This window comes from Salmo salar, chromosome 01 (genome assembly GCF_965601325.2).
Source record: "Salmo salar chromosome 01, fSalSal1, whole genome shotgun sequence".
NCBI lineage: Eukaryota > Metazoa > Chordata > Actinopteri > Salmoniformes > Salmonidae > Salmo > Salmo salar.
In genome coordinates, this window is record NC_138291.1 from 141654300 (window position 1) to 141681230 (window position 26931).

The 26931-nt window shown below is 44.9% G+C and overlaps 2 protein-coding genes across 3 annotated transcripts; both read left to right on the forward strand.

Moving 5' to 3' along the window:
* The first annotated feature begins 1626 nt into the window (after positions 1-1626).
* Positions 1627-17714, forward strand: vldlr (very low density lipoprotein receptor). Of its 2 annotated transcripts, XM_014128995.3 has the most exons (19): positions 1627-1990; positions 5400-5519; positions 6567-6689; positions 8141-8263; positions 8430-8801; positions 9154-9276; positions 10120-10242; positions 10658-10777; positions 10984-11109; positions 11501-11672; positions 11967-12188; positions 12298-12416; positions 12547-12686; positions 13148-13289; positions 13696-13845; positions 14989-15051; positions 16097-16177; positions 16452-16621; positions 16879-17714. In XM_014128995.3, the coding sequence occupies exons 1-19, from the start codon at positions 1924-1926 to the stop codon at positions 16912-16914; spliced, it is 2592 nt and encodes an 863-aa protein (XP_013984470.1). In that variant the 5' UTR covers positions 1627-1923; the 3' UTR covers positions 16915-17714. The 2 variants fall into 2 exon arrangements, with proteins under 2 accessions (XP_013984470.1, XP_013984478.1); XM_014129003.3 differs by lacking the exon at positions 14989-15051.
* A 4843-nt stretch (positions 17715-22557) lies between these two features.
* Positions 22558-25250, forward strand: LOC106563439 (potassium voltage-gated channel subfamily V member 2). The gene is made up of 2 exons (XM_014129015.3): positions 22558-23945; positions 24942-25250. Exons 1-2 carry the CDS (start codon positions 22641-22643, stop codon positions 25248-25250), a joined length of 1614 nt encoding a protein of 537 aa, XP_013984490.1. The 5' UTR covers positions 22558-22640.
* Positions 25251-26931: the final 1681 nt, after the last annotated feature.

Here is a 26931-nt window from a genome sequence, read left to right on the forward strand (position 1 = left end):
CACAAGGAGTCGCTAGAGCGTGATGGGACAAAGATACCCAGAGCCTACCCTAACAACGCTGGGCCAATTGTGCACCGCCTCATGGGTCTCCAGGCACAGCCGGCTGTGACACAGCCTGGGATTGAACCCGAGTCTATAGTGACACCTCAAGCACTGCGATGCAGTGCCTTAGAACGCAGCGCCACTCTGGGGGCATGTCTCATAATTCTTGTAGAAAATGTTACTTCACTGGAGTTAGGGGAGTATTAACTTGATTCAGAGTAGTGCACACACCATTTCACAATCAATATAAGGTAGCACAACTTTTCCAAACCATACTATTTAACCTGAGTTGACTTGTTTGCTACACTGTAAATGTACACTGAGTATACAAAACATTAGGAACAACCCACAACCACCACCCATTTGCCGTTAGAATAGCCTCAATTGGTCGGGGCATGGACTCTACAAGGTGTCAAAAGCATTCCACAGGGATGCTGGCCCATGTTGACTCCAATGCTTCCCACAGTTGTGTCAAGTTGGCTGGATGTCCTTTGGCTGGTGGACCATTCTTGATACACACAGGAAACTGTTGAGCATTAAAAACCCAGCAGCGTTGCAGTTCTTCCCACACTCAAATCGGTACGCCTGGCATCTACTACCATACCCCGTTCAAAGGCACTTAAATCTTTTGTCTTGCCCGTTCAACCTCTGAATGGCACTTATACACAATACATGTCTCAATTGTCTCACGGCTTAAACATCCTTTAACCTGTCTCCTCCCCTTCATCTACACTGATTGAAGTGTATTTAACAAGTGACATGAATTAGGGATCATATCTTTCCCCTGGATTCACCTGGTCAGTCTAGGTCATGGAAAGAGCAGATGTTCTTAATGTTTTGTACACTCAGTGTATGTGTCAAGGGTACAATATCTGAATATCAAAGTCTGCAAATAACACTAAATCCTGGGTTTATGTTTTCAAACAGCACTAAATTATGGATTTGTAATTATGGAGAGAGAGAGAATGAAAGGAAAGGAAAGATAAAGAGAGAGAGATCCCATGATGATGCACAGTATTCCAGTTTTGTTTTGGGCTGCCTGCAGAATCTAGGACAGAAAGTGCCCCCAGCAGTGTTACCGGTACATCACTAATATTACAGAACAGGCAAGTCGCAGGGAGATTCATCAGCTGCCCAATAGTCTTCATGATAAAAAACAAGTGGATGGATAACAAGAAGGAGATATCTGAAACTTGTAGCTTAAACATAAAAGTTGGTCCACATTAACCCCTGTATGGCTGGTTTTCATTGCACTCTCACTTTTCAAACGGTATGTTCAATTGCTCTGTAAATTGACTGCAATTACTGCAATTATGTGCTGTTATTGGCTGGATAATTGATTTTATATCCAGAGTCCCATGAAGTCTGGCCAGTGATATGTCCCGCTCACGCTAGATTGACTAGTAATCAATCAATTAACCAATTAGTGGAATCAATCGGTCAATCAATCACTCAGCTAACCACAATTGACCCTTGACAATCATACATACATTTTCATCTCGGCTACAGTTATTAAATGTAATAGCATATGTATCGAAACACTTCCCATCAGAATAGCATTACACATAGCCTAACATCACCGGTGGGCAGGGAAAGGGTTACTGTTTTGTAAAATGACATTTTGAAGGGGGGGAGCTCACACACAGCTCTGCTGGCGCGGTTGTTTGGTGCAGGTTGACGTTATCAGTAAATTAGGACATGGCTTGCAGCTCGATGACCAGCTTGAGAGGAGGGAGAGCCTGAACGGTGTTGCCTAAATGAGATAAAAAGCGCGTGGTTGGCGCTGGTACTTTTTACTCCAGCTAGGTGTCGTATCCGTAGCAGTGTGAATATCAGCGCAGAACGACGAGGCCAGCTCACACTGCCCAGCTACACCGCGAAATGGTCACGTCTATTCTTGGGCTCCTTATCCTACCAATATGTCTTCAGCAGTGTGGTTTTGTACACGGTGAGTAGCCTAATTGTACATGTCTAAACGTGTTGTGGTATATTTCAATGTGTTGGTACAACACCGGATTGGTTATGCCCATTACACCTGCCTATGGTTTCTTTGCCGCTGTCATTCCTGTGTAATCTAATTCTCAACCTTGCTTTCGTTCTACGAATATGGCACAAAACGTACACACGGTCAGACGGTTTCACAGTGCCCTCAGGATATTTATTCCAACATTTGCAGTTTCCAATAAAATGCCTAGGTTTGATTGAAATTAACTCTTTAATAATTGCTTTCAGTCTTTAAGTGTCGGTCATTTAAAATGCGGCCAGGAAAAAGGCCTTCGGCTGTGTTTATGTAGACTACGTGGTCGTTATACTAGGAAAATATATCATAGTTTTGTTTTTTTAAATGGTCAGTGTGGGTCTTTGGTTTGGTTACAATGAACCTGAAATCGATGTACTGATATAGGGAGAAAATGCATTTGAATTCTTCTCTTTAACATTCGCGTTCTGTAGGTTACAGAATTTTTTTTTTTTTCCTTCTTCCAGCAGTGCTAATTTATTCCTGAAGATTGGGGCGAGCCTTCAATGGATTGATATGTTGTTTCACACTGGGCAGTGGGACAGCGTAGCAACACCACATTCTCCGCTTGGGTGGGGGGACAATTTATTAAGAACAAATTTATAAAGAACAGGTGACTGATTATTTGCCGACTCCTGTTGGATTGCTTTGCATGGCATTGGCAATTAAGCGCTTGTCTATATTAGCCTATCCTACCGGTATGTAGGCCATCTATGAAGTGTTTAGATTTGTCATTGAGCATGAAGGGAAATGTTTTGCCATGAAAATAATATTTTATTAGTGTCAGGGGCTTTGTTTTACTTCGTGAATTGAGCGAGACTATACGCAAATGAGATTCTCCCTGACCTAATTAAAATGGAGATGTATCCAAGGACCAAGGCTTTATTCTCCATTTTGGTTGTTATACTGAGACCAATAGGGCTCAAAGGCTCGTTGTCTTCAGACTGTAGGCTACCATACTGGACAGGGACTAGACGGACACAATCAGTGGCGAATGGAAATTAGTTCGTCAATCAAATTAGACAATGGGCCTAAATGAAAGATGCGCATATTTTTGAAATGTCTCTTTTGTTACTCAGTTAAAAGTATAATAAAAGTAGGCTAAGCCTAGCTACACCAGTTTTAATTTCAATGTTTGCTCTATAGCTTCCATTATGGATACTGGTTATTTGAGTATTAATCACACATTTCACAATAACATTGGTCTAACACTAATTACATATTTCCTTGGAGTGTTTCAGACTTTCTGCTATTAATGATCACACAATTGCAAACACTTGATGAGAAGCCTACAATTAATTTGAAAAGTGTGAATAATGAGACGGATCAGCAAGATGCCAATAGGCGTTAGTAAGCCTGCTTTAAAGTTTGATTGGTGGGTTTATTCCCTAATGTACACTGATCAAAAAATATAAACGCAACATGTAGTGTTGGTTTCATGAGCTGAAATGAGATCCCAGACATTTTCCATACACACAAAACAGCATGATAATTACACAGGTGCATCTTGTGCTGTGGACAATAAAAGGCTACTCTAAAATGTGCAGTTTTGTCACAACACAATGCCCCAGATTGTCTAGTTGAGGGAGCATGCAATTGCCATGGCGACTGCAGGAATGTCCACCAGAGCTGTTGCCAGAGAATTGAATGTTCATTTCTCTACCATAAGCAGTCTCCAGCATTGTTTTAGAGAATTTAGCAGTATGTCCAACTGGCCTCAATCGCAGACCATGTGTGGGCAAGCGGTTTGCTGATGTCAATGTTGTGAACTGAGTGCCCCAGGGTGGCTGTGGGGGTATGGGCAGGCATGCAGACAACGAACACAATTGCATTTTATCGATGGCAATTTGAATGCAGAGATGTGACAAGAGCCTATTTTTTTTTTTTTTGGGGGGGGGGGGGGGTCTGTGACCAACAGATGTATATCTGTATTCCCAGTCATGTGAAATCCATAGATTAGGGCCTTATGCATTTATTTAAAATGATTGATTTCCTTATGAAAAGTAAAATCTTTGAAAATGTTGCATTTATATTTTTAAGTATTTGTCAAGTTATTGCCTACAGTTTAAAAAAAATAAAATAATCTACAGACCCACTGCCCCAGGCTCGCTGACATGTTAACTTTTCAGAGAAGCAACCGCAGTACAAAATGTGGTACAATAGCAGAGATGTATCAGAGTTAACTCGTGCTGTCTTGCTCTATAGAACAGACAAAAGCAGTAGGACCTATACAGTTAACTAATGACTAATATTCACATGATTCAGCCTCGTAGTGTGTATGATAATGCAAGTCTCCATTTATTTTGGCCTGAGACTTCATTTTGTTGCCCTGCCCCTTAGGACCAGCCTTATTATTCTAGTTGTGGTTGGGGGGGGGGGGGGTCATGGGTTTAGCTGTAGTGTAAACCACTCTAGGAGCACTGCTGCTACGCACCGGTCCTTGCCTTGACCTATCACTGGAAGGTTTAAGCATGAGTGGCACTGATTAATGTAATCGCTCTACTATGTGTAGGCCTGTGTGGACCCATATCAGCCACTTGTTTGGTAGTGCCCCTGAGACTTATGCTAATGTCCACACTGCAAGCGCTCTGCTTTATATAACCCTCTTGATCGTTCTTTGGCATTCTACCCTTCAGGAGCCTGATCTGCTGGCTTGTTTAGAAAATGGCTGTGTCTGAAAATGGCACCCTATTGCTTATTTAGTGCACTGCCTTTGACTCGAGGCGTCTGTTCAAAAGTGGGTGCGCTATTTAGGCAATAGGGTGCTATTTCGGACACCCTATGGCCACTGCCCAGGACAATTACTAGTCAGTCCCAGGCAGACTATTGTGCTGGTGGTATTGGCCTCCCGTCACACAGATCTGTTAGCTCCCTGCTGCAGAAGTGTACCGTACTGAGCAGATGATCATTCAGGCACACTCTGAGGAGCAGGGGGTTATTAGACATGGTCCAGCTGTACTTTCTCCTCTCTGCACAGGCTTGTAGCTGGCTGGCAACAGCCACTCTGTCATACAGGAGCCATATGCCATGTTTCACTGTGGCTGGCTGGTACCTACGGCACAGTGGGTCATTGGTGATGTCAAATGAACCCTCTTCCCCCTTGTCAATATTAACCCCATAGACAGTCATTTAGAATTTGACCCATGGCTTAACCATCGATTGGCTGAATGTGTGCATGTAGTGATGGCTTATTTTGTTTTTCTGTGTCCTACAAACACGACCCAGGTCAGGACTTTCAATTTGGTGGCGAACAAGGTGGACCGTTGTAGTCCTTGAGGCCTGGAGAAGCAAACGCTAGTTCTACATTGTTGTGCAATCTGTATTTCCTTGTTCCTTACAGGATCAAAGACGGAATGTGAGCCCAGTCAGTTCCAGTGTGGGAATGGCCGCTGCATCCCGTCTGTCTGGCAGTGTGACGGGGATGAGGACTGCTCCGACGGCAGTGACGAGCACACCTGTGGTGAGACGCACAAACCGCTTTTTGCACTATTTCATCAGATTGGTGACAAGTCAGTGGCATAGCCTGTTAGAAAACGACCCTTGTAATCTTGGCCCCATTGGTGCTGTGACTGAATCCACCAGGGTTATCATGACCTGGTGTAAGTGGCGACGGTTCTGGAGAGCTAAAAATGGCAGTGACGGAGACGCGCAAACGAGCCCCATCTGGGCAAACGGAGTGTGTCACCTTGATTTCTGTGCTATCTGGGTCATGGGGGATGAGACTGAGCGGGATGGAGGGAAAGAAGAGGTTGCCGTAGAAAGGGATGTGTGGCGCGGTCTCAATGATAACTGTGCTGACATGACCGCTTTAGTGTTACTATGGATTACCTGCCCATCTGTTTCCTTTGTCTCTCTGCCCGTGGATCCCTCTATTGACTTTATACATTACCAACACAGCTCTGGTGACTAATGTTGATGGGACTTCCATAATAGTTAGAGGGGCCTCTGCCACTTATTGGCAGTCTAGTCACAAGGAGGAATGGCCTGTGAGGAGGCTCTTTAAGACAGTGGACATGAAGTGACTGAAAATAGGGTGGGTATGTGGGAGGGTGAGTGCTTTGCCATTGTAGAGGTCTGTTTGACAAATAATATTATGCTCAGTGCAATAGACCAGGGTTTCCCCAAACGCTGTCCTGAGGGCCCCCTGGGTGCACCTCTTGGTTATTGTCCTAGCACTACACAGCTGATTCAAAATCAACACTTCATCTTCAAGCGTTGATTATATAAAACCCGCTGTGTAGTGGGGCCGAAGAACCGTGTTTGGAAAACTATGCAATAGACCACTATACTAAATATACACTATAGTGACTATGATTTTAAAGGGCACATTGTCAATCCTTATATTGGTTTAGTCTGGATCTGACTTTTGGCTCTTTGTGGTACTTTGGAGTGGATTTTGTCCTCACACTGAAAGACCAAGATGCTTCACTTGCTGTTTGGGTTTTCTGATTCTGAAGCTCGCATACTGTATCACTCTAACACACTGGATGCCACTGTGCCTTTGCAGTTCGTAAGACCTGTGCGGAGGTGGATTTTGTCTGTCGCAATGGCCAATGCGTCCCCAAGAGATGGCACTGCGACGGTGAGCCAGACTGCGAGGATGGCTCTGACGAGAGCGTTGAAGTTTGCCGTAAGTCATCTGCAACTAGGCCAGCCCCAGATTGGGACTCCTTTTCCTTCTGATCATCATGTTCAGTTGAGAATTGTATGCCTGTCTAAAATAAATGTTTGACTGTTTTGCCTTCACTTACAGTATGATGGAAAGTTGGGTTAAATGGCCTCTTCTGTAGTAAGTGAATCAGGTTGTCAGTCTCACACGGAGGTGTTTAATCAGTTTCACCATGTGCCTCCCACTGTCAGCCAATGCAACAGCTGTGTCAGTTTGTGGATATGGCTTAGGATCAGGTTACTCTGGCTCTTTCCGCTATACTGCTTTAAGTGCATGTCCTCCGTGCACCCTCGCATAGTTCGACTTGCATAGAGACCAGGTGGCCACATTAAAAGCCTTAATTTAATGTTCCAAATGGGAGTGTTCCCAGTGATGTGGGCAGCAGCAATGTATTCCACTGAAGTACACAATGAGCAGGGTGTCAGTCATATTTGGGGTGGTTTGTGTGTACGTGCAGGTCAAGACGTCATATCACCGGTTTGTTTGACCAGCTGTCGGGAAAGCTGTCTGTCACTACGCATGGTAATGTTTGTGTGCGAATGAGTCACCACACATAAAATATTGTAGAATTGAGGAACTGTTAATTCTCCCCAATTTTTTTTTCTTTAGATAGAAGCAGTTGGCTATGAAGCCATTCCCTTCCATAAAGTGCGTTAGGTTAGATGAGACGTTAAGAATGTTTCCAAAGCAGCATGTCTGTCCTTTCATCTGCCACCGTACATTACACTCTGAGCCCAGTGTGAGATGTTACATTAGGAACAGTATGAGTTGGCTTCTCTGATGTGGAGCTAATGCTTCACAAGCTCTTCTGACTGATACTGCCCAGCATGCTTTCATATGCATTCCTCAGAAATTGCGTTTCATTGATTTGGTAGCAAGCACTCTTACCAGACTTTTCCATATCCCCTGTTACACATGAATCGTCTGTCTCCTCTGCTTCAATGGTATGATTAGTAAGTCGGTTCCTGATATATTGATGTCTTTGATTGAAATATTAAAATCCTCTCGGTTTGATCCCTAACCAACAGGCATTGTGCCAATAGCCACTAGATAAGAGGCTTGTAAATGTTTTGAATGGGCTCGAAGACATGCTCTGGACTCTCGGCCTAGTTAAGGAAGCATTCGTAATCTGATCTATAGTTACCTACCCCGTAAAGAGTGAGGGAGTGGACACTAATCTCAAATCTAATCTTGTTGAACACATCAAGACCAATTGATTTGTAAATGTATCACATTTGTCTAACCGCCTACGTTTGCTGTCCGAGGCGGTCGACCCAGTGCTCCGCTCAATATATCGCTCAGTGCTCCATTAGCCAGCCTAGCCCAGCACCCTGCAGAATTGTGTTAAGCATTTCCCATCACAGCACTAAAGGTCTATAAATTCACTCCCTCTCCATCCATGTGCCCTGCAGACACCAGGACCTGCCGTGTGAATGAGTTTAGCTGTGGGGCCGGGTCCACCCAATGCATCCCAGTGTTCTGGAAGTGTGATGGCGAGAAGGACTGCGACAACGGCGAGGATGAAATTAACTGCGGTGAGGTGATTTGCCATGTAGGGCGAGAGGTGTCCCTCAAACTACTAGGTGGATTTCCTTACTGTGTATTTGAATGACTCCAAGCAGCGACAGTTCATTTAAGAGTACATGGTTGTTGATTCCTACAGTAGTGTCACGTTACTGAGTACTCCATTCACTCACACAGGTAACATCACGTGCGCCTCGCTGGAGTTCACCTGTGCGAGCGGCCGCTGCATCTCCCGCAACTTTGTGTGTAACGGCGAGGACGACTGTGGCGACGGGAGTGACGAGCAGGAGTGTGCCCCGTCGTCCTGCGGCCCCAGCGAGTTTCAATGTGGCAACGCCACCTGTATCCCTGGCAGCTGGGTGTGCGACGACGACGTGGATTGCCAGGACCAATCGGACGAATCCCCTCAGCGCTGTGGTCGCCACCCCACTCCCCCGGCTAAATGTTCACCCAGCGAGACGCAGTGTGGGTCTGGGGAGTGCATCCACCGCAAGTGGCGCTGTGACGGCGACGCCGACTGCAAGGACGGCAGTGACGAAGCCAACTGTTGTGAGTGTGGCGCGGCTTAATCAGACGGCCTGCAAGTTCCAGCAGGCCAGCCAATGTACTTTTTGTTTTTTTGTTACTACTTTTTTGCTACACAGGTCAGATTGCGCTGGTTTCATATGATCATAAATGGAACCTTCTATTACAATAAAACGATATTGCAATAAAAGGATCTGGTCATAAAAGCCGTGCTTCTCTATACTCAGTGTTCATAGCAGCTGTCATGAGTTTGTTTGTTACGGTTATGACTGTGGTGTAGGTATTGAGTGCAAATGGAGTAATGATGGTTGTTGGTATGTATGGGCTGATATGTGTGTAAGGGTTAATGGTGTAAGGTCTGTCCTCTCCTCTCCAGCTGTTCGTACCTGCAGGCCAGACCAGTTCAAGTGTGAGGACGGCAACTGTATCCACGGCAGCAGACAGTGCAACAGCTTGCGCGATTGTGCAGATGGCACCGACGAACTCAACTGCAAGAACTGTGAGTGTTCAACCAGGAGTAATGTCGTTCCGAATGAATGTACTTAGTGTTGCTACACTACAGAACGTTTCCTAAACAAGGTCATTTTTGCTTCAGTGTTCAGTTATTCCTGTATGAGTTGGGTCAAAATGCTCAGTAAATATTATAATTTGATATTCAGGACTACAGTAATGGGATTATTGACTTCAAACCGTCACATGAATTGCATTGGTTGCACCTGCAATTAAGCACGCCTTCATGTTCCTATGGGGGACATGCACAACACTTGTAGATGGTCGACTCAATCACCTACACCCACTTCCATTATGTCACTACCTGTTTTTTCAATATTATTTTACCTGTTTTTTTCCCCCCAATTTTGTGGTATCCAATTGGTAGTTACTGTCTTGTCTCATCGCTGCAACTCCCGTACGGACTCGAGAGGCGAAGGTCGAGAGCCATGCGTCCTCCGAAACACAACCAAGCCGCACTGCTTCTTGACACAACGCACATCCAACCCAGAAGCCAGCCGCACCAATGTGTCGGAGGAAACACCGTACACCTAGCGACCTGGTCAGCGTGCACTGCGCCCGGCCCGCCACAGTCGCTAGTGCGCGATGAGACAAGGATATCCCTGCCGGCCAAACCCTCCCTAACCCAGACGACGCTGGGCCAATTGTGCGTCTCCCCATGAGCCTCCCGGTCGCGGCTGGCTGCGGCAGAGCCTGGGCTCAAACCCAGAATCTCTGGTGGCACCGCGATGCAGTGCCTTAGACCACTGCGCCCCCCTGGAGGCCCCCCACTGTACCTGTTTAACAGTATCACCGGTTTGTAATGTCACTTTCTTTCTCTTTCACGACCCAGTGACGCAGTGCAACGGCCCTGACAGGTTCAAGTGTCGGAGTGGAGAGTGTATCGAGATGAGTAAAGTGTGCAACAAGGCCCGGGACTGTCCTGACTGGAGCGACGAGCCCATCAAAGAGTGCAGTAAGTGGATGACGGGAACCAAACCTGTTTTTAATTAAGCAGTTAAGCGACGCGAGGATGAGTTCAGTTAGTGTGTAGTCTTGTGATTTGTTCGTTCACGATGAAGAGCCATGAATGCTCTCACTGGAGTGGGTTAGCTTGCATTGCAAGTTGCAATACTGCCCTGGTTGTAGACCGCAGAACATTATGGGGTTGACGCAAGTGTTCTGTGTGTACCACTTACTATATACATTTACCCTTTTTGACCTGTCACATGGAGGATACCTCGTATTGTCCTGATCAAACTCGTCCTACGCTACAGCGATTCCCATTAGTCTATCGTTCAGCCAGTCCGCTGATGTGATTGATTTTCAGGCAGGCCTTTGTTCGTGAATGAAGGGCATGAGTAACCACTGTTCTGCTGTTCCCGTTTCAGACCTGAACGAGTGTCTGCTGAACAATGGCGGCTGCTCCCACATGTGCAGGGACATGGTGATTGGCTACGAGTGTGACTGCACCCCTGGACTGCAGCTCATAGACCGTAAAACCTGTGGGGGTAGGTGAAATATCCAATCATTAACCCATACACTGTTTGATATTAACTCATGTGAAAGAAAGGCATTTTCAGTTGACATTTGTAACTGGGTATTGAGACTTACTACATTTTAACTACTTACTACATCTCTTACATTTGACTTAATATTTACAACAAAATTCATTGACCTCCTGTTAGTGACTTCCTGTTTTTCCCCTTTCCTGCAGACATCAATGAGTGTATGAATCCTGGGATCTGTAGTCAGATCTGTATCAACCTGAAGGGAGGGTATAAGTGCGAGTGCCACAACAGTTACCAGATGGACCCCACCACAGGAGTGTGCAAGGCTGTGGGTAAGTTGGCTCACCCTGGCGTGTATACACCATGCTGTACCACCACGAGCACATGGCAGAGGGATGCCTAGGCAGACGTTGGCGCGCTAGAGGAACGCAGCATCACTAATGGGCATCCGATCCAATGGACTCTGTACCCCGTGTCGCTCTGTCCTGATCAATGTGTTTGAATTCTCAAGCTTCTTTATATATTCTCAAGCTTATATGAATCCAAGTTCAAATAGAATAGCAGTGATATTGTTCACAACGACCTTGATCTGAGAAGTCCAGCTGGGGATGTTCTTGTGCCATTTCTGACTCAGTGACTCGTGATTAGTGTTGTTCTGACATTAGGACAGACTTAAAAGGCTCCATTGTCATTATGAATGAGTGTCTATGTGGCTCCCTCAAGGCACGGAGCCCTGTCTGATCTTCACTAACCGGAGGGACATCCGGAAGCTGGGTCTGGAGAGGAGGGAGTACACGCAGATCGTGGAGCAGCTGCGGAACACGGTGGCACTGGATGCAGACTTCACCCAGCAGAGGCTCTTCTGGGCTGACCTGAGCCAGAGGGCCATCTTCAGGTAGCTACAGGTCCCATTTTCAGGTGCAACGTGTCCCATCACACCCACATGAGATTAAGTCTAAGCCCATAGATGGTCTATTATCATGGGGGAGTCTGTTCGCCTTGACCTGTTATCACTGGTTTCTGGTAGACGTATGAAAGCATTTTTACATGGTAACAGGGTCTAAGTTCACTGAGCATATGGTCGCTATACTTCCCAGCAATAAACCATTCAACCCTACAAACTACATTATTGGCTCTGAGTAACCTCAAACCGAACACCAAAATGTTTCTCAACTCCTTGTCTTTCCAGCACGGTGTTGGATAAGCGAGATGTAGGAAGTCATGTGAAGGTGATAGATAACGTCCAGACACCAGTGGGGATCGCAGTAGACTGGATCTACAAGAACATCTACTGGTCAGACCTTGGTACCAAGACCATAGCTGTGGCCAACTTCATCGGCACCAAACGAAAAGTTATCTTCGACAGTGGTTTGAAAGAGCCTGCGTCCGTCGCTGTTGATCCACTGTCTGGGTAAAGTTGCTGTACTTTATGGGGGTCCGTGTTTCTGTTGAACAGTTCCTGAATGCTTCCACCTTTTGGAACCCTCATAATGATTTTCTCATCTCTGCCGGTGTTCTAGGTTCTTGTACTGGTCAGATTGGGGTGAACCAGCTAAGATTGAGAAGTCTGGCATGAACGGGGTTGACAGGCAGGTCCTGGTCGAGACTGATATTCAGTGGCCCAATGGAATCACCCTGGGTGGGTAAAGCTGGATTCTGATTGTCCCGTCACTGCATTATACCTAATGTGCATTTACCCTTTGAGCAGGTTCAATTGCTTTCACGGCTACAGGGTGTGGTGAACATGTATATTAATTTCCTTCCCTTAGACCTGATCAAGAGTAGACTGTATTGGGTGGACTCAAAGTTGCACATGCTCTCTAGCGTCGACCTGAACGGAGACAACCGGAGGAAAGTGCTCCAGTCCCCCGAATACCTGGCTCACCCCTTCGCTGTCACTGTGTTCGAGGTATGGCTATGGCTCTCGATGCGCTGTGAGGGTGGTGAAATGTGCATGTAACAAGTGTGCGACAGTTACTTCCTGTAACTAATACACTGGCAGGGCAGTTGACGGTTGAGATTGTAGTTTTGCGTCTGCAATTTCATTGCTTCTCGTGTTGGTAATGCTGCAGAGCAAACTGATGCTTTTATTGACATTCATGATGGGTAATTGAACAGAGATTTAGTAAAAGGGATTAGTTGGTTTCACCATAACTGGTTTTCTGGAAACTGTAAACTCCATGATTTTCTCCATGTGTGGTGATCAGTGGCATTTGACAGAATTACTGTCACACTATTAGAATAAATAGCTGTTCAGTGTCTTCAAAAGTCTTTCCTTCTCTGAAGCATGGGTCCCAAGCCATTTCTACTGGCATCTGCTCTGGGGTTTAGTGTGTGCCTGTCTGTGTGTGACTGTGATTATTGTTTCAGGATCGAGTGTTTTGGACAGATGGGGAGAACGAGGCAATCTACGGAGCAAACAAGTTCACAGGCTCTGATGTGATTACCCTGGCAAGCAATCTGAACGAGCCACAGGACATCATTGTTTACCACGAGCTAATCCAGCTGTCTGGTAAGGCTGCCAGATGTTAGCCTGATCACTGGGGTTTGGGAGAGAAGGCAATGTTAGTTAGCCTAGATCACAGGGAGAGAGGGCTGTGTTTGCTGCCTCTGTGAAATTCACGGCTCCACACTCATATGTAACTGTCTTCAGTCAACTCCATTGACCCCTGTAACCGTTGGATAGGGAAAGGTCAAAAACAAGGATCCTTCCATGCACTAACTGGCTAGCCTCTAAATGCCAGAGTACTGTTTAAAAAAACACTTAGACTAGGACATTTTAGTAGATACACATTCTGTCATGTAGGAGTGACTAGATTGATCTGCATTTTTACAGGCAAAGTAGCATAGTTCACGTAATGTATCCTAGAAGTATGGGGCAGTGGCTAACTGGTTCCCTCCATTTTGAATCCACACAGGGACAAACTGGTGCAATGAGAAGGCTCAGAACGGTGGCTGTGCCTACATGTGCCTTCCAGCTCCACAGATCAACAAATACTCTCCCAAATACACCTGCGTGTGTCCGAAAGACCAGACGCTCGCTTCAAACGGCCTTCACTGTAGACCAGGCAAGTACTGTAACGTTAACATCCGGTTGGACAGTGAGGGGTTAAACTGTGCTGTGATGAGGTTTTTTTTTTTTTTTTGTAAGAGCCCTCTCTCTTTAGAGGCCTCTAATTCCTATTCTGTCACCCAAGCATTTCTTTCCCCTCTGTTGCAATTCAGATGTGTTGCTTGACAGCTGTAGCCAGGCTGTCTGTCCCTCTGTTTGCCTGTATTCTGCTCCATCCCACTGCCCTTCTGAAGCCTCTGTGCCGCTTTAGCCTCAATGTGCTTTTTCTTCCCCTCTCAGAGCCACCGACGTTTGGGAATATAGTTGAGATGGCACCAGGCTTTTAAACGCAGTTTGATTGAATGAACCACCTGGGGTGGGGAGGGGACGGGGGTTATTGTAGGGGCCAATAAGAGGGACTCCTGTCACTTGAAGAATGCTTTATATACTGCTTTTTAGATTCGATCCAGAAAGCAACATGTTTTCTACCCAAATAGAAGCTAACTGAATGAATTTGTCTTGCCTGGTAATTGATGGAATGCTAGGATATAGACGGTTGGCTTGACGCTTTTCATTTGCGTGAGACAAAGGGGTCGAATTTGCTCAGTGAGGGTACTAGCGGGGAAAGCTCAGGCTGTGCACCCCACTGCCGTTAACCAAGAGCTATCGCCTAAAATACTGCTATACTTGTCATGCGGTGTAGTCTATGCTTTAATTACACAAAGATCTTTCCACAGATACTTTGATTTAGGCCCAGGTATGAGCAAGTATGGTATTTTGTCTGATCTAATGGTCTTGTGCTTCATTTCATTCATAATCCTACATGAGCAGCCTTCAGATTTTGCACTACTATGGGCCTTAACATTTCCAGCTTTTTGTCACCAATTCCTTTGGCAATTGAACAAGGCTCTATGGTTAGCTGGACAGTAGTATAGAAAATTGATTTTGCTTTCCCTCTAATTTTGGATCACTTCTGCATGTGTTTTCCAAACGCTTCTGTGCTTCGCGTTGCTCTGCTTTCCTGTTTTTCCGCCAGGAATTAATTTGACATAAAGTAACATGAAAAACCTGCATGGTAACAAGTGTTTCCGTAGTCAGAATGTGAAGCTGTGATGGAAGTTTTGCCAAAGCGTTACAAAACTTTGTTCTCTTATGACAGTGACCCCTTCAGCTCCATCAAAGGATGATGGGAAAGCTCTAATACGTCCCACTGACTCCCAAGGTAAAGATGTCAACCGCCCGCATGCCGTGTGCGGCTGGGGCTGCATGCCTGTCCTGGCTACAGCCATGACTCAAAACCCAGTAGTCTAGTTTCATAGCCTTTCGGGTTTTTAGTTAACAGATGTCAACGATTTAATTTTACTCTTGGATGACTCTGGTCTGGCTTCCCTGTGCTTCCCGTCGTGGTGATTAGCCTATAAGCTTTCAGCCTTCTACTGGGGGGGGAAGTTGGTCAGTCGGTCAGTCAAGACGTCTGGAGTGTTAAACATTCCTGTACTGTCAAAGTAGATTTTGGAAGTAGCTATTAATGCCATCCACCCAGGGATGTTAAATGGTAGATTTTAAAGTGACATCTACAATTAGCCAGTGGATGCGTACATAATTAAGGACCACAATTAAAGTAACAAATTATCTCTAGTGGATTTATTTGATTAGCCTGCTTTTTCAGTAATTTGTTTAGGCATTTATTTTTGTAAGATGCCTTTGTTGCGCTGATCTCAGTGTTTTTTGTTCAAAGTGACTACGGTGCCAAAAGTTGTCCCCCAACCTGTCCCTGCTGGTCAGCCCCAGTTCTCCCTCCCTGATTGAGCCCTTGGTGAAAAGAAGTGGTAGTTTTCCTTAGACTGTGATTTGTGCCAAAACACTGGTCCGTCAGCATGCTCTTGCCAGCTCCTGATGGCCACATAATGTTCCAGAGCCCAGCTGACCACCAGGGGGTTGCCAGGGGATCAGAGCCACCCTATTGGCAGACCGGCAGGGAAGAAAAAAAAGCTAGTTCTCTTTGCCCCCCCCTTCCATTCACCTACTTGTTTGCAAGTCATGTCACTACCAACTCTCATATCACCCATGTTCCTTTCACACGTGACCAGCTGCGTCTATTGTACTTTTGTCCCTCAAGGTTATTCTTGATACAACGTGATTATTGGTTACAACTGATCTTACTCTAAATACAGAGACTAATAGAAAGACCTGAACCAGTATATTTCTGTGTTTACATGGTCCCTCAAAGGACTGACTCTCATTCAGACTTACTTTCTCTATTGTAGAAGCCAAAGTCAGTACATCCGTCCATGAGGTGGACTCTACAGCTAGAGGATCTGCAGCTGCCTGGGTTATCCTCCCTGTGTGTAAGTAACACTGTTACTGCCCATCCCTCAGCCGCTCTCTCTCCTGCAGCTGTCTATGACTCACACTTTTAAAGTACACTCAACTGTATAAGTGGGTGGATGAGCAATACTTCAATGGTTTTTCCTAGCTGTAGTACTTATTGATTGAATGTGGTGACTTATTCAGGTAACCCTTGAATTGCACCGCCGCCGTGTAACCTTAGCTCTGGCTAGCTGGATATTAAACTACTCCAGTATGGCTCATGTTGATCCTACTTTTGGCTTCTGTCCCCAGTGTTCCTGGCCATGGCTGCTGCGGGAGGTTACTTGATGTGGCGTAACTGGCAGCTGAAGAATAAAAAGAGCATGAACTTTGACAATCCAGTGTACCTGAAAACCACAGAAGAAGACCTCAACATTGATATCAGCAGGCACTCCTCCAATATAGGCCACACCTACCCAGCAGTAAGTCGTCCCTTAATCAGTCAAGTGTTCACTTCTGTAATTAACTACTTGATTGTGTGAACTTCCAATCCCTTTTTGCATTGACTTATCACCTTACATTTACTTGCAGACTGTCCACTAAACAGCTAAACATAAGGGGGAAATCCCATTCATTATTGTTACTAGTAGACAGACTACTTTAGCCCTCAATCTGTAAATTGGTTAGATTCTCTGCCTGTGAAGGGCCACTCTTCATTGTGCTTTTGTCTTCCTTCCAGATATCAGTTGTGAATACAGAAGATGACTTGTCATAACCAATCTGCCAAGTGACTCCCCATCGGTTTATTCAACCTTTGGTCTCCATGCCAACGACCTCTGCTTCTTTTAAAAGAGCTACAACCAGATGCCTTCTGAAGTGCATTAAGTTGTGTTTTCTGGGGGAGATGTTTGTCATTAGTTGTATGAATTGTCCTACTCACACCAAGTGTGTCCAAAGTGGCAAGGGGTTTTGGGGGCTTGGCCTCTTTATATCCCCGCTCCTTAGCCCCGAAACATTTCAAAGATTCTACTACGTACGACCTTGCGTCTAGTTCAGTACACTGGTCGTCCTTTGTGAGGCAATGCAGGGCGCGTTACTGCTTCTGACCTTCAGTCCCCTACTGGACATGTTTCACTGAATATTTATAGAAAGCATATTTTAGGCAGTACGGTCTTAAAATATGTACGTTTCTTAAACATTATCTCCAGAAGCACATTCTTAGAAAGCTTTTTTTGGTGTGATTCTGTGCTGGGAAGATGAGAGCTAAGGAATGTCATGTTACTACAGCATTTGTAAAACACTGTACATAAACCCTCTTCCCCTAAGAACAGAATCAGGACTGAAGCACTTTGATCAAATGGTCTGCTGTAAATAAGATTGTATACATTTGACTGAAATCAATTTTTGCTATGGTTGGTCATAGTACCAGGGTAGGGTAAGATGTATTTAAAACTGAATTTGTTAAACTATTTTGTATGTTTGTGCCATTGCTGTGACTTTTTCTAGCCATGTGCAGGGGGACTAAATGCTCTGTATCGTGAATAAAATTATTTGCAAACACTAAAGATAAAACAAGACCTTTTCATTTGATTTATACATTTTTTTGGAAGACCCAAAAGCCACTGCTTGAATTTTCCCTGTACCACCATTTATCTATGGGTACATTCTGAATGTCCACCTTTCTCCCAAAGCATACACTCCCCTCATTAATTCAAAAGGAATGGACTGGTCTGAGGATGTCACGCATGCACTAAAAACCAATGACTTTGAAATGAGGGGGGAGTGAAAGTGTACCAACTTCTGGAGAGTGGTAGAGAATCTGAGTGCAACCTAGGATGTCATTTGTTGGTCTAAAATAGTGGCCCTAGTAGCTATTCAAGAGTGCATCATTTCATTATTTAATGATTGACAGCCTATTTCAACTGCATTAACATATGCATAGTAGTGCCTGATATTGCAGGTGGCAGTATGATTATTTTATATGTACAGGAAATCATAATGACAAAGACAACCTCTTGAATGTTCAGGCAAAATGTAGATTCCTGCCTAATAGACAAGTGTTTGTCATGAACTGGTAATGCTGCATAGGTGTGTCTCCCTTAAGGGTAAATTGTTTAAATTGCTGGTGTACATACTTGAGGACACAAGCTCATGTACAGATAGTAAAATAGGAAATGTTTTACTATTCAAAAGTAGGGTATTAAAATGATATGCTTCTATATATAACTGAACAAAATATAAATGCAACATGTGTTGGTCCCATGTTTAATGAGCTGAATTAAAAGAGCACAGATGCTTTTCTCATTCTGTGCACAAATGTGTTTACATTTCTGTTAGTGAGCATTTCTCCTTTGCCAAGATAATCCATCCAGCTGACAGGTGTGGCATATCAAGAAGCTGATTAAACAGCACAATCATTACACAGGTGCACCTTGTGCTGAGGACAAAGGGCCAGTCTTAAATCTGAAGTTTTGGGGGTGTGTGCAATTGTCATGGTGACTGAAGGAATGTCTAGCAGAACTGTTGCCAGAGAATTAATTGAATGTTCATTTCTCTATCTTAAGCCACATCCAATGTCATTTAAGAAAATTTGGCAGTACTCACAACTGCAGACCACGTGCATGGTGACATGTGGGTGAGCGGTTTGTTGATGTCAAAGTTGGGAACAGAGTGCTCAATGGTGGCGGAGGGGTTATGGTATTGGCAAGCATGAGCAACGAACACCATTGCCATCGATAAAATGTCAATGTGAATACACAACGTGACAAGATCCTGAGGCCCATTGTCATGCCATTCATCCGCCGCCATCACGTTTCAGTATGATAATGCATGGGCCCCATGTCACAAGGATCTGTACACATTTCCTGCAAGCTGAACATTTCCCAGTTCTTCAATGGTCTGCATACTCACCAGACATGTCACCCGTTGAGTATGTTTGGGATGCTCTGGATCGACATGTACAACAGTGTTCCAGTACCTACAAATATCCAGCAACTTCGCACAACCATTGAAGAGTGGGACAACCGACCACAATCAACAGCCTGATCAACTATGCAAAGATGTGTCGCGCTGCATGAGGCAAATGGGGGTCACACCAGATACTGACTGGTTTTCTGATCCACACCCCTACCTTATTTTTAAAGGTATCTGTGACCAACATATCTGTATTCCTAGTCGTGAAATCCAATGATCTGGACCTAATTTACTTATTTCAATTGACAGATTTCCTTATATGAACTGTAACTCAGTAAAATCTTTGAAATTGTAGCATGTGTTTATTTTTGTGCAATATATATACACTGGATTCCGCCATTTCAGCCAGACCCGTTGCTGACAGGCGTATAAAATCGAGCACACAGCCATTGCAATCTCCATTGAAAAACATTGGCAGTAGAATGGCCTTACTGAGGAGCTCAGTGACTTTCAACCTGGCACCGTCATAGGATGCCACCTTTCCAACAAGTCAAATGTCTTCCCTGCTAGAGCTGCCCCGGTGAACTGTAAGTGATGTAACTGAAGTGGAAATGTCTAGGAGCAACAACGGCTCAGACGTGAAGGGGTAGGCCACACAAGCTCACAGAACGGCAGGTGCTGAAGCACATAGTGCGTAAAAATCACCTGTCCTCGGTTGCAACACTCACTACCGAGTTCCAAACGGCCTCTGGAAGCAACGTCAGCACAATAACTGTTCGTCGGGAGCTTCCTGAAATGGGTTTCCATGGTCGAGCAGCTGCACACAAGGCAAAGATCACCATGCGCAATGCCAAGCGTTGGCTGGAATGGCGTAAAGCTCGTCGCCATTGGACTCTGGAGCAGTGGAAAGGCGTTCTCTGGAGTAAAGAATCACACTTCACCGTTTGGCAGATAGCAGGAGAACGCTACCTGCCCCAATGCATAGTGCCAACTAAAGTTTGGTGGTGGAGGAATGATGGTCTGGGGCTGTTTTTCATGGTTCGGGCTAGGCCCCTTAGTTCCAGTGAAAGGAAATCTTAACGCTACAGCATACAATGACATTCTAGACGATTCTGTGCCTCCAACTTTGTGGCAACAGTTTGGGGAAGGCCCATTCCTGTTTCAGCATGACAATGCCCTAGTGCACAAAGCGAGGTCCATAATGAAATGGTTTGTTGAGATCGGTGTGGAAGAAATTGACTGGCCTGCACAGAGCCTCAACGCTTGGAAGAGCACTTTGGGACCTACCTCCCAATCCATTTGAATGTGATCCTGTCTCAGTTGACATGCTATTAAGTGAAATCGAACAGCCGATCGAGCTGTCGTGACCGAATGCATTCACAGGTCACTACGGAGGAGTTTTGGTTCCTGACAAAGTGAATACCCCGCCGTCTTCCTCTAAGCATTAATGCTGCGTTCAAAACAACTGGGAACTCGGAACTCTCAGATTTCCAACTTCAGTGCGTTCAAGACAACTGGGAACTCTGAAAAGAACTAGCTCCGACTGGGAAAAATAGTTTCGAACAGTTAACCAACTCGGGAACTCTGGGCTCTTTCTAGAGCTCTGACTTTCTGACCTGAAGATCCAGTAGCGGTGCGTGGGTAAAATCACTGGGGAAGCCAAGCCCCCCCCCCAAAGCCATATTACAACCTATGTGATGTGATAATTGCGTTGTTTGCTCTATAACCTGTTAATTCATATGCTTTGCGACTGTGATATATAGGCCTAATTGCCGAGACAATAAGACACAGTGGCAGAATAAATTCAAACACACCTTTGTTTTATCACAAAACAAACTCGGCAATACAATAAATCACCCTGTCTTTCAAAGATAATTTGTAAAAATCCAAATAACTTCACAGATCTTCATTGTTAAGCGTTTAAACACTGTTTCCCATGCTTGTTCAATGAACCATAAACAATTAATGAACATGCACCTGTGGAACAGTCGTTAAAGAGGCCTTTCTACTGACTCTGAAAGACACGCAAAGAAAGATGCCCAGGGTCCCTGCTCATCTGCATGAACGTGCCTTAGGCATGCTGTAAGGAGACATGAGGACTGCAGATGTGGCCAGGGCAATAAATTACAATGTCCGTACTGTGAGATGCCTAAGACAGTCTGACTGAGGTTTATGTTAGCTAACCGTTCCCCTAACCCTAACTCCTTGCCTAGCTAATATTAGCCAGTTAGCTAGAATTGGTAACATATACGTTTCCAATATGTACATATTGCATTCCTTGCATATTCGTAACATATTGTACTTTTTGCAAATTCTTAACATACGAAATGGGTGATGGCATCCACAAATTAAAAACATACCATACGAAATGTTACATATACAAAATGTTACATATACAAAATGAAGTGTTTTGGATTTACGTACAAAATAATACAAAATGCTCTGAGACCAGGTTGGTCAACCAGACTAGCATTACAGAGTGCAGTACAATATGCTGTGTAGAGTAAAAAGTCTAACTAGACTAAGCCCACAACAAGTGTAGTTGAAACAGAGTTTACACAGAGGCTTGGAGGGCAGGTTACTTTAGAGCACTTTTAACTAGTTTTCTTGCACCAGATTGGATTAAAGGGTCACAGCAAAGTTCCCTTGCACGCTATAAACAGAGGTGTGTACCATAGCCACGGGAATTTTTTTGTTGAGGGCGCTGCTGAATAAAAAAAATGTGCCTGTGCTACAGATGCTATATTGGTCCGCTAATACAGGCCTAGTAAAGGCCCAGTGTACCTCCTTTAAAAAAAAAAAAAAAATGAATATATATTTTTATTCCGATTTTTCAGAGGGCTCTGAGGCACCCTCAGCACCCCTAGGAATTTGCCATTGTTTAGTTATTTGCATGAGAGAAAGTGGTTGGTGCCACTTGGTGGTAAGCAATGAATTAGTACCATACAGTGCAGCTGGCAGCAGGCCACATCTAAACTGGAGCTGTCCTGCTCTGCATGTTAATGCCAGTAGACATTAGGCGTGTGTTATTGTATTTTATCATGCCTCTAGGATTATAATACTCCACATAAGCCAGGGGTTTTAAGACTATTAGTTGCTGCATGTAGAGGAAAACACATCACATGAGCTATGACCGGAAAGATTTCCTTAGGACTTCTGTCCATTTCTGACAGTTTCTGTTAGATGACAGAAGATGGGATAGTGTTAGAATCATTGAAACAAACTGGATTTATGCTGCATCCTCACCTTTTTTTTTTTACAACCAACCAGGTCAGTAATGGTCTATAATACAGCACAGAGTGTCCCCTGCTGTGGCTAGGCAATTTGATCTGTGAATGTAAGGCAAATGAAAGACATCAGGGTGGAGGGGAGAGAGAGAGGAGGGGAAAGCGACTGGAAGAGGATAATAGTATTTAAATCTTTAAGCACCCAGATTCCTCAGTCAGCAACATTAGACGGTCAGGGTTGTTTCTTTCTGCTGGTATACTGCTGTGGGTGACTCAGGAGAGGGTATTAGACCTGTGGTAATGCCTCCACACCACTCAGTGAGCCGGCGCGTCTGACCAGGTCCCAACACAGGACTCAAGAATGCTCAAAATCAGGAGACAGAGCCTTTTCCCCAACTACAAAGTGGGGGGGACAGGCCCCACATACAAGGACCCAGAGGAGGACTACAATGTTCCCCTCACCCAGAACAACTTGGTGAAACAATGGAACTCCATGCATGAGCTCAGACGAGACATCTACGACATCTATGCAGAGTACGAAAGCGAGGAAGATGTAATGGCCTCCCCAACAAGAGGTCTCTCCTCTCTTGTGAAGAACTACATGCTGAACATCAACGTAGGTGGGAAGGAGTATCAGATCTCATACAGGGTTGCTGCCAGGTATCCCAAGACCAGGATCGGCCGCCTGGCGACATGCACAGACCACAACAGAAAGCTGGACCTGTGTGACGACTATATTGTCCAAAACAACGAGTTTTTCTTCGACAGGGACCCGGACATCTTCCACAGCATCTTCAACTTCTACCGGACGGGCGTGCTCTGGATCAAGGACGAGCTGTGTCCCAGGAACTTCCTGGAGGAGATCAACTATTGGGGCGTCAGGATAAAGAACACACACCGCTGCTGCCGCATCTCCTTTGAGGAGCGCCAGGATGAACTCAATGAGCAGCTGAAGATCCAGCGGGAGCTGGAGGCCGAGGTGGAAATGGAGGAGAATGAGGACCTGTTCCACGGGATGGCGTTTGGCCAGACCCGCTGGATTATCTGGAACCTGATGGAGAAGCCCTTCTCCTCCGTCACCGCCAAGCTCATGGCTCTGGCTTCCAGCTTCTTCGTGCTGGTGTCCCTGGTGGCCATGACGCTGAACACGGTGGAGGAGATGCAGTACAACACCCCCACGGGCCAGCTGAGCGGGAAGACCTACGGGGAGCATGTGGAAACCTTCTGCATCGCTTTCTTCACCATGGAGTACCTGCTGCGTCTGGTGTCCACACCGGACCTGCGACGCTTCGGGAAAAGCGTCCTGAACGGGGTGGACCTGATTGCCATCTTTCCCCTCTACCTGCAGCTGGTGCTGGAGTGCTTCGAGAGCGACGACTACGGGAAGCACCAAGACATCGAGACGGTGGGCCGGGTGGGCAAATTGGGCCAGGTGCTGAGAATCATGCGTTTGATGAGGATCTTCCGTATCTTGAAGCTGGCACGCCACTCTACGGGGCTGAGAGCATTCGGCTTCACGCTGCGCCAGTGCTACCAGCAGGTGGGCTGCCTATTCCTTTTCATCGCCATGGGAATCCTCACCTTCTCTGCCATGGTGTACACGGTGGAGCATGACGTCCATCAGACCAACTTCACAAGCATCCCTCACGCATGGTGGTGGGCAGCTGTAAGTCATCCCATTCTATTTCATTGGTCATTATAAGGAATTTGCTTAATATTATTGCATTCCTTCATTGATTAGTTTAGTTATTTGGAAATGGTTGTACTGTGTATTATTATAATATCACTGAAAGTTCTGGACTGTTATTATTCAGCACATTCTGACATTGCTCTGTGCTGAGTATATTTCTGTGTCTATGCGGTACTGTTAAACACAGAATTGGGTTTTACACAGCATGGAGAAACATTGATTCATTGTTACCTGCAGATTCTATGACAATTCAATTCCACCTAGAACTAAAGTTGGCCTTAATTACAAATATGTGTGTGATGATATCTTCATCACACACTTGTCAAGTACAGTAGCCTATTATCACGGTTACCTTTAAGAGACACCTTCACATTGCCAATAGCCTGTCCTGCCCTGATGTCTTGATCTTGTTTCATTACTGCTGACTCAGCAGATGTGGAAGCTATTTTCCATTGCCTAATAAATAGAATGGTATTAAAGAGGGCTGGACTCTGGTTCCCTCTCACTGCCAGGGGAGAGGCATTTAGGGATTTCCCTTGAGGCACTTCCACCTTACTTAATGGAACTAGATGACATGGGAATTGATCTGTCATATGTCTATGTCATTTGACTGTAGACCCACCTAGTGCCTTAGTTCTGTACTTCCATTAAACAATGCTTCAAAACGGAGACGGAGGTCGAATATATCCCCAGAAACGACCTACGTCACTCGCCCTCCTCTCAATTAATCCTCCAAATAAAGCTTTTCACAGGGCTCTCCTTGGCCTCCTCCAAGGTCTTTAGTGAGCACAGTGACACACATATCACAAAGGGTCAACTCGGGGCTCAGATTGCAAAGCAAAGTTAAAACTGCTATGCAGTGCAAGTTGAATCTGAGTCCAGGTTGTAACTTCCTGGCAATGTTAGCAAGCTCAGTAGAGACTCGGTTAATGTTTACAGATAACATGACCATTGGCCTTCTCCCTCCCTCAGGTGAGCATCTCTACTGTGGGCTACGGAGACATGTTTCCAGAGACCATCCTGGGCCGGCTGTTCGCTTTCGCCTGCATCTCCTTTGGGATCATTCTGAATGGCATGCCCATCTCCATCCTGTACAACAAGTTCTCAGACTACTACACCAAGCTGAAGTCTTATGAGTACAGCTCCACACTGAAGGCTCGGGGCAAGGTCAGGTTCGCCAAGAGGGCGGCCAGGAAGTTTACTAAATGCTGTGACGATGCAGTCCATAAACACACTGGTGAATGTTCTCTGAGCACTATGGGAGACTTTCCATTCAATTAACAGATGCTGTGACAGCATGAAATTATTTCTACCAAGTGGGGTTCCAAGGGAGCTGGAGTTACTATGCATCTATAGTCCTGTAAAGCTGGCTCTAAAATGCATCCTTTATCCTGGTCTTGTCCATATTCTGATTGTGCCCACATTTTCCGTCAGGTGTAGACGATTAAAATATGCAACGTGATCCGATTGTCATCAGATCTTCCTGACCACCTCCTGAGGTAGTCAGGCACGCTTACAAGTGTAAACCGATATGGACAACGAAAACATTTCAAATCATCATTATGAAAGAATAGCTGTCAAATAATTTACATACAGAGAGGGACCAAGACATCTGGTCACAATGCAGACAGTGGATGGATGAGAGACATTAAAATCATGTGTAGACATTTCTGAAAGTGTGAGCACAAATAGAATGTGGACAAGATCAGGACAAAGGAAGCATGTTAGTACCAGGTATAAACAAGGCTTATGTTTACTGTTACTGTATAACTGGTTAATTTCAGGTTATTGCTTGCATAGATTTCAGCATTGCCAAGCATTCTGAGATTCTATGAAATTACATGCTTGGATTTTAATGCTCCCACGCAGTGGAGGGCAACCTTGCATTGTAGCAAAAATACCGCAGACAAAGAAATACATCATATACATTATCAATTCTTAATGCGTTTTCCGTTTACCATGTTAAAACTCTCCTTCAGTTACATTTGAGGTTTAGAATCAATTAATTCCTACAGAAGAAACAAAGCCTTTGAAATGCATATTTTACATTTTTTTTATACCACGGATTCCCTTCCAATCAAATCACTACCGTCCTCGACCTCCCTCCAGGGCTGGTGGGGACGGTCTGAAATAAGTTTTAAAAAAAATGCAACATCTGGATGAATCTACAGACAGGTTAAATACTCAGCCCCTCCCCCTTGGTATGGGAATCTGTGTATGATTGAATCTTCCCAAAGCCGATGTTTGAATATGGAAACAGCTTGCAATGTTTCTGCGCTAGAAGATAAAATAAAAATAATAGGTCACGGTGATCTTGAATGTTCTTTATGCGTATTTGGAAAACCTCACAAGTACTCTCCCAAGATTGTCTATTATATTGACAAGATAGTCAAGTGACCGCTCTAACAATGGAAATACATTTTCTCGAAGATGAAAGGCAGGGAGAGGCGAGACCATTCTAGCTAATGAGGGTAGATACGTGTGTGAACAGGCTATAGACTCATCTTTGTATCTGTGCCATTATAGCGTCTGACGGACCGTATGAGCAGCACCATTGAGGCCATCTCCATTTTAAAGTAGTAATTTCTTCTTCATTGGCTGATTGCTCCCAATGCATAGGATTCCCCACCCAGTTGACTTTAAAATGGTGGAATCCCTCAATGTCCATGCTTAAAACGGGTTATAGTTAAAAGAGTCCTCTCTCCATGACAACATGCACAACTCCAATAGTGTTAGATTTCTTGCCGAAATGCCACGTGTCCACTTATATCAGTACATTCATTCATCATAACCTAACCACTACAAAACTTATTTTCGAGCAAATTAGCAAGGCCACTTTTATGACCAAATTTGACCACTATACAAAAATACCTCACGTGCGCTTATTTTCATGGACAGATTTTGGGCAGAGTAAAACCTCTCGCCAGCCACACATAGCTAATGTATTTCCACTTAGCAGAAA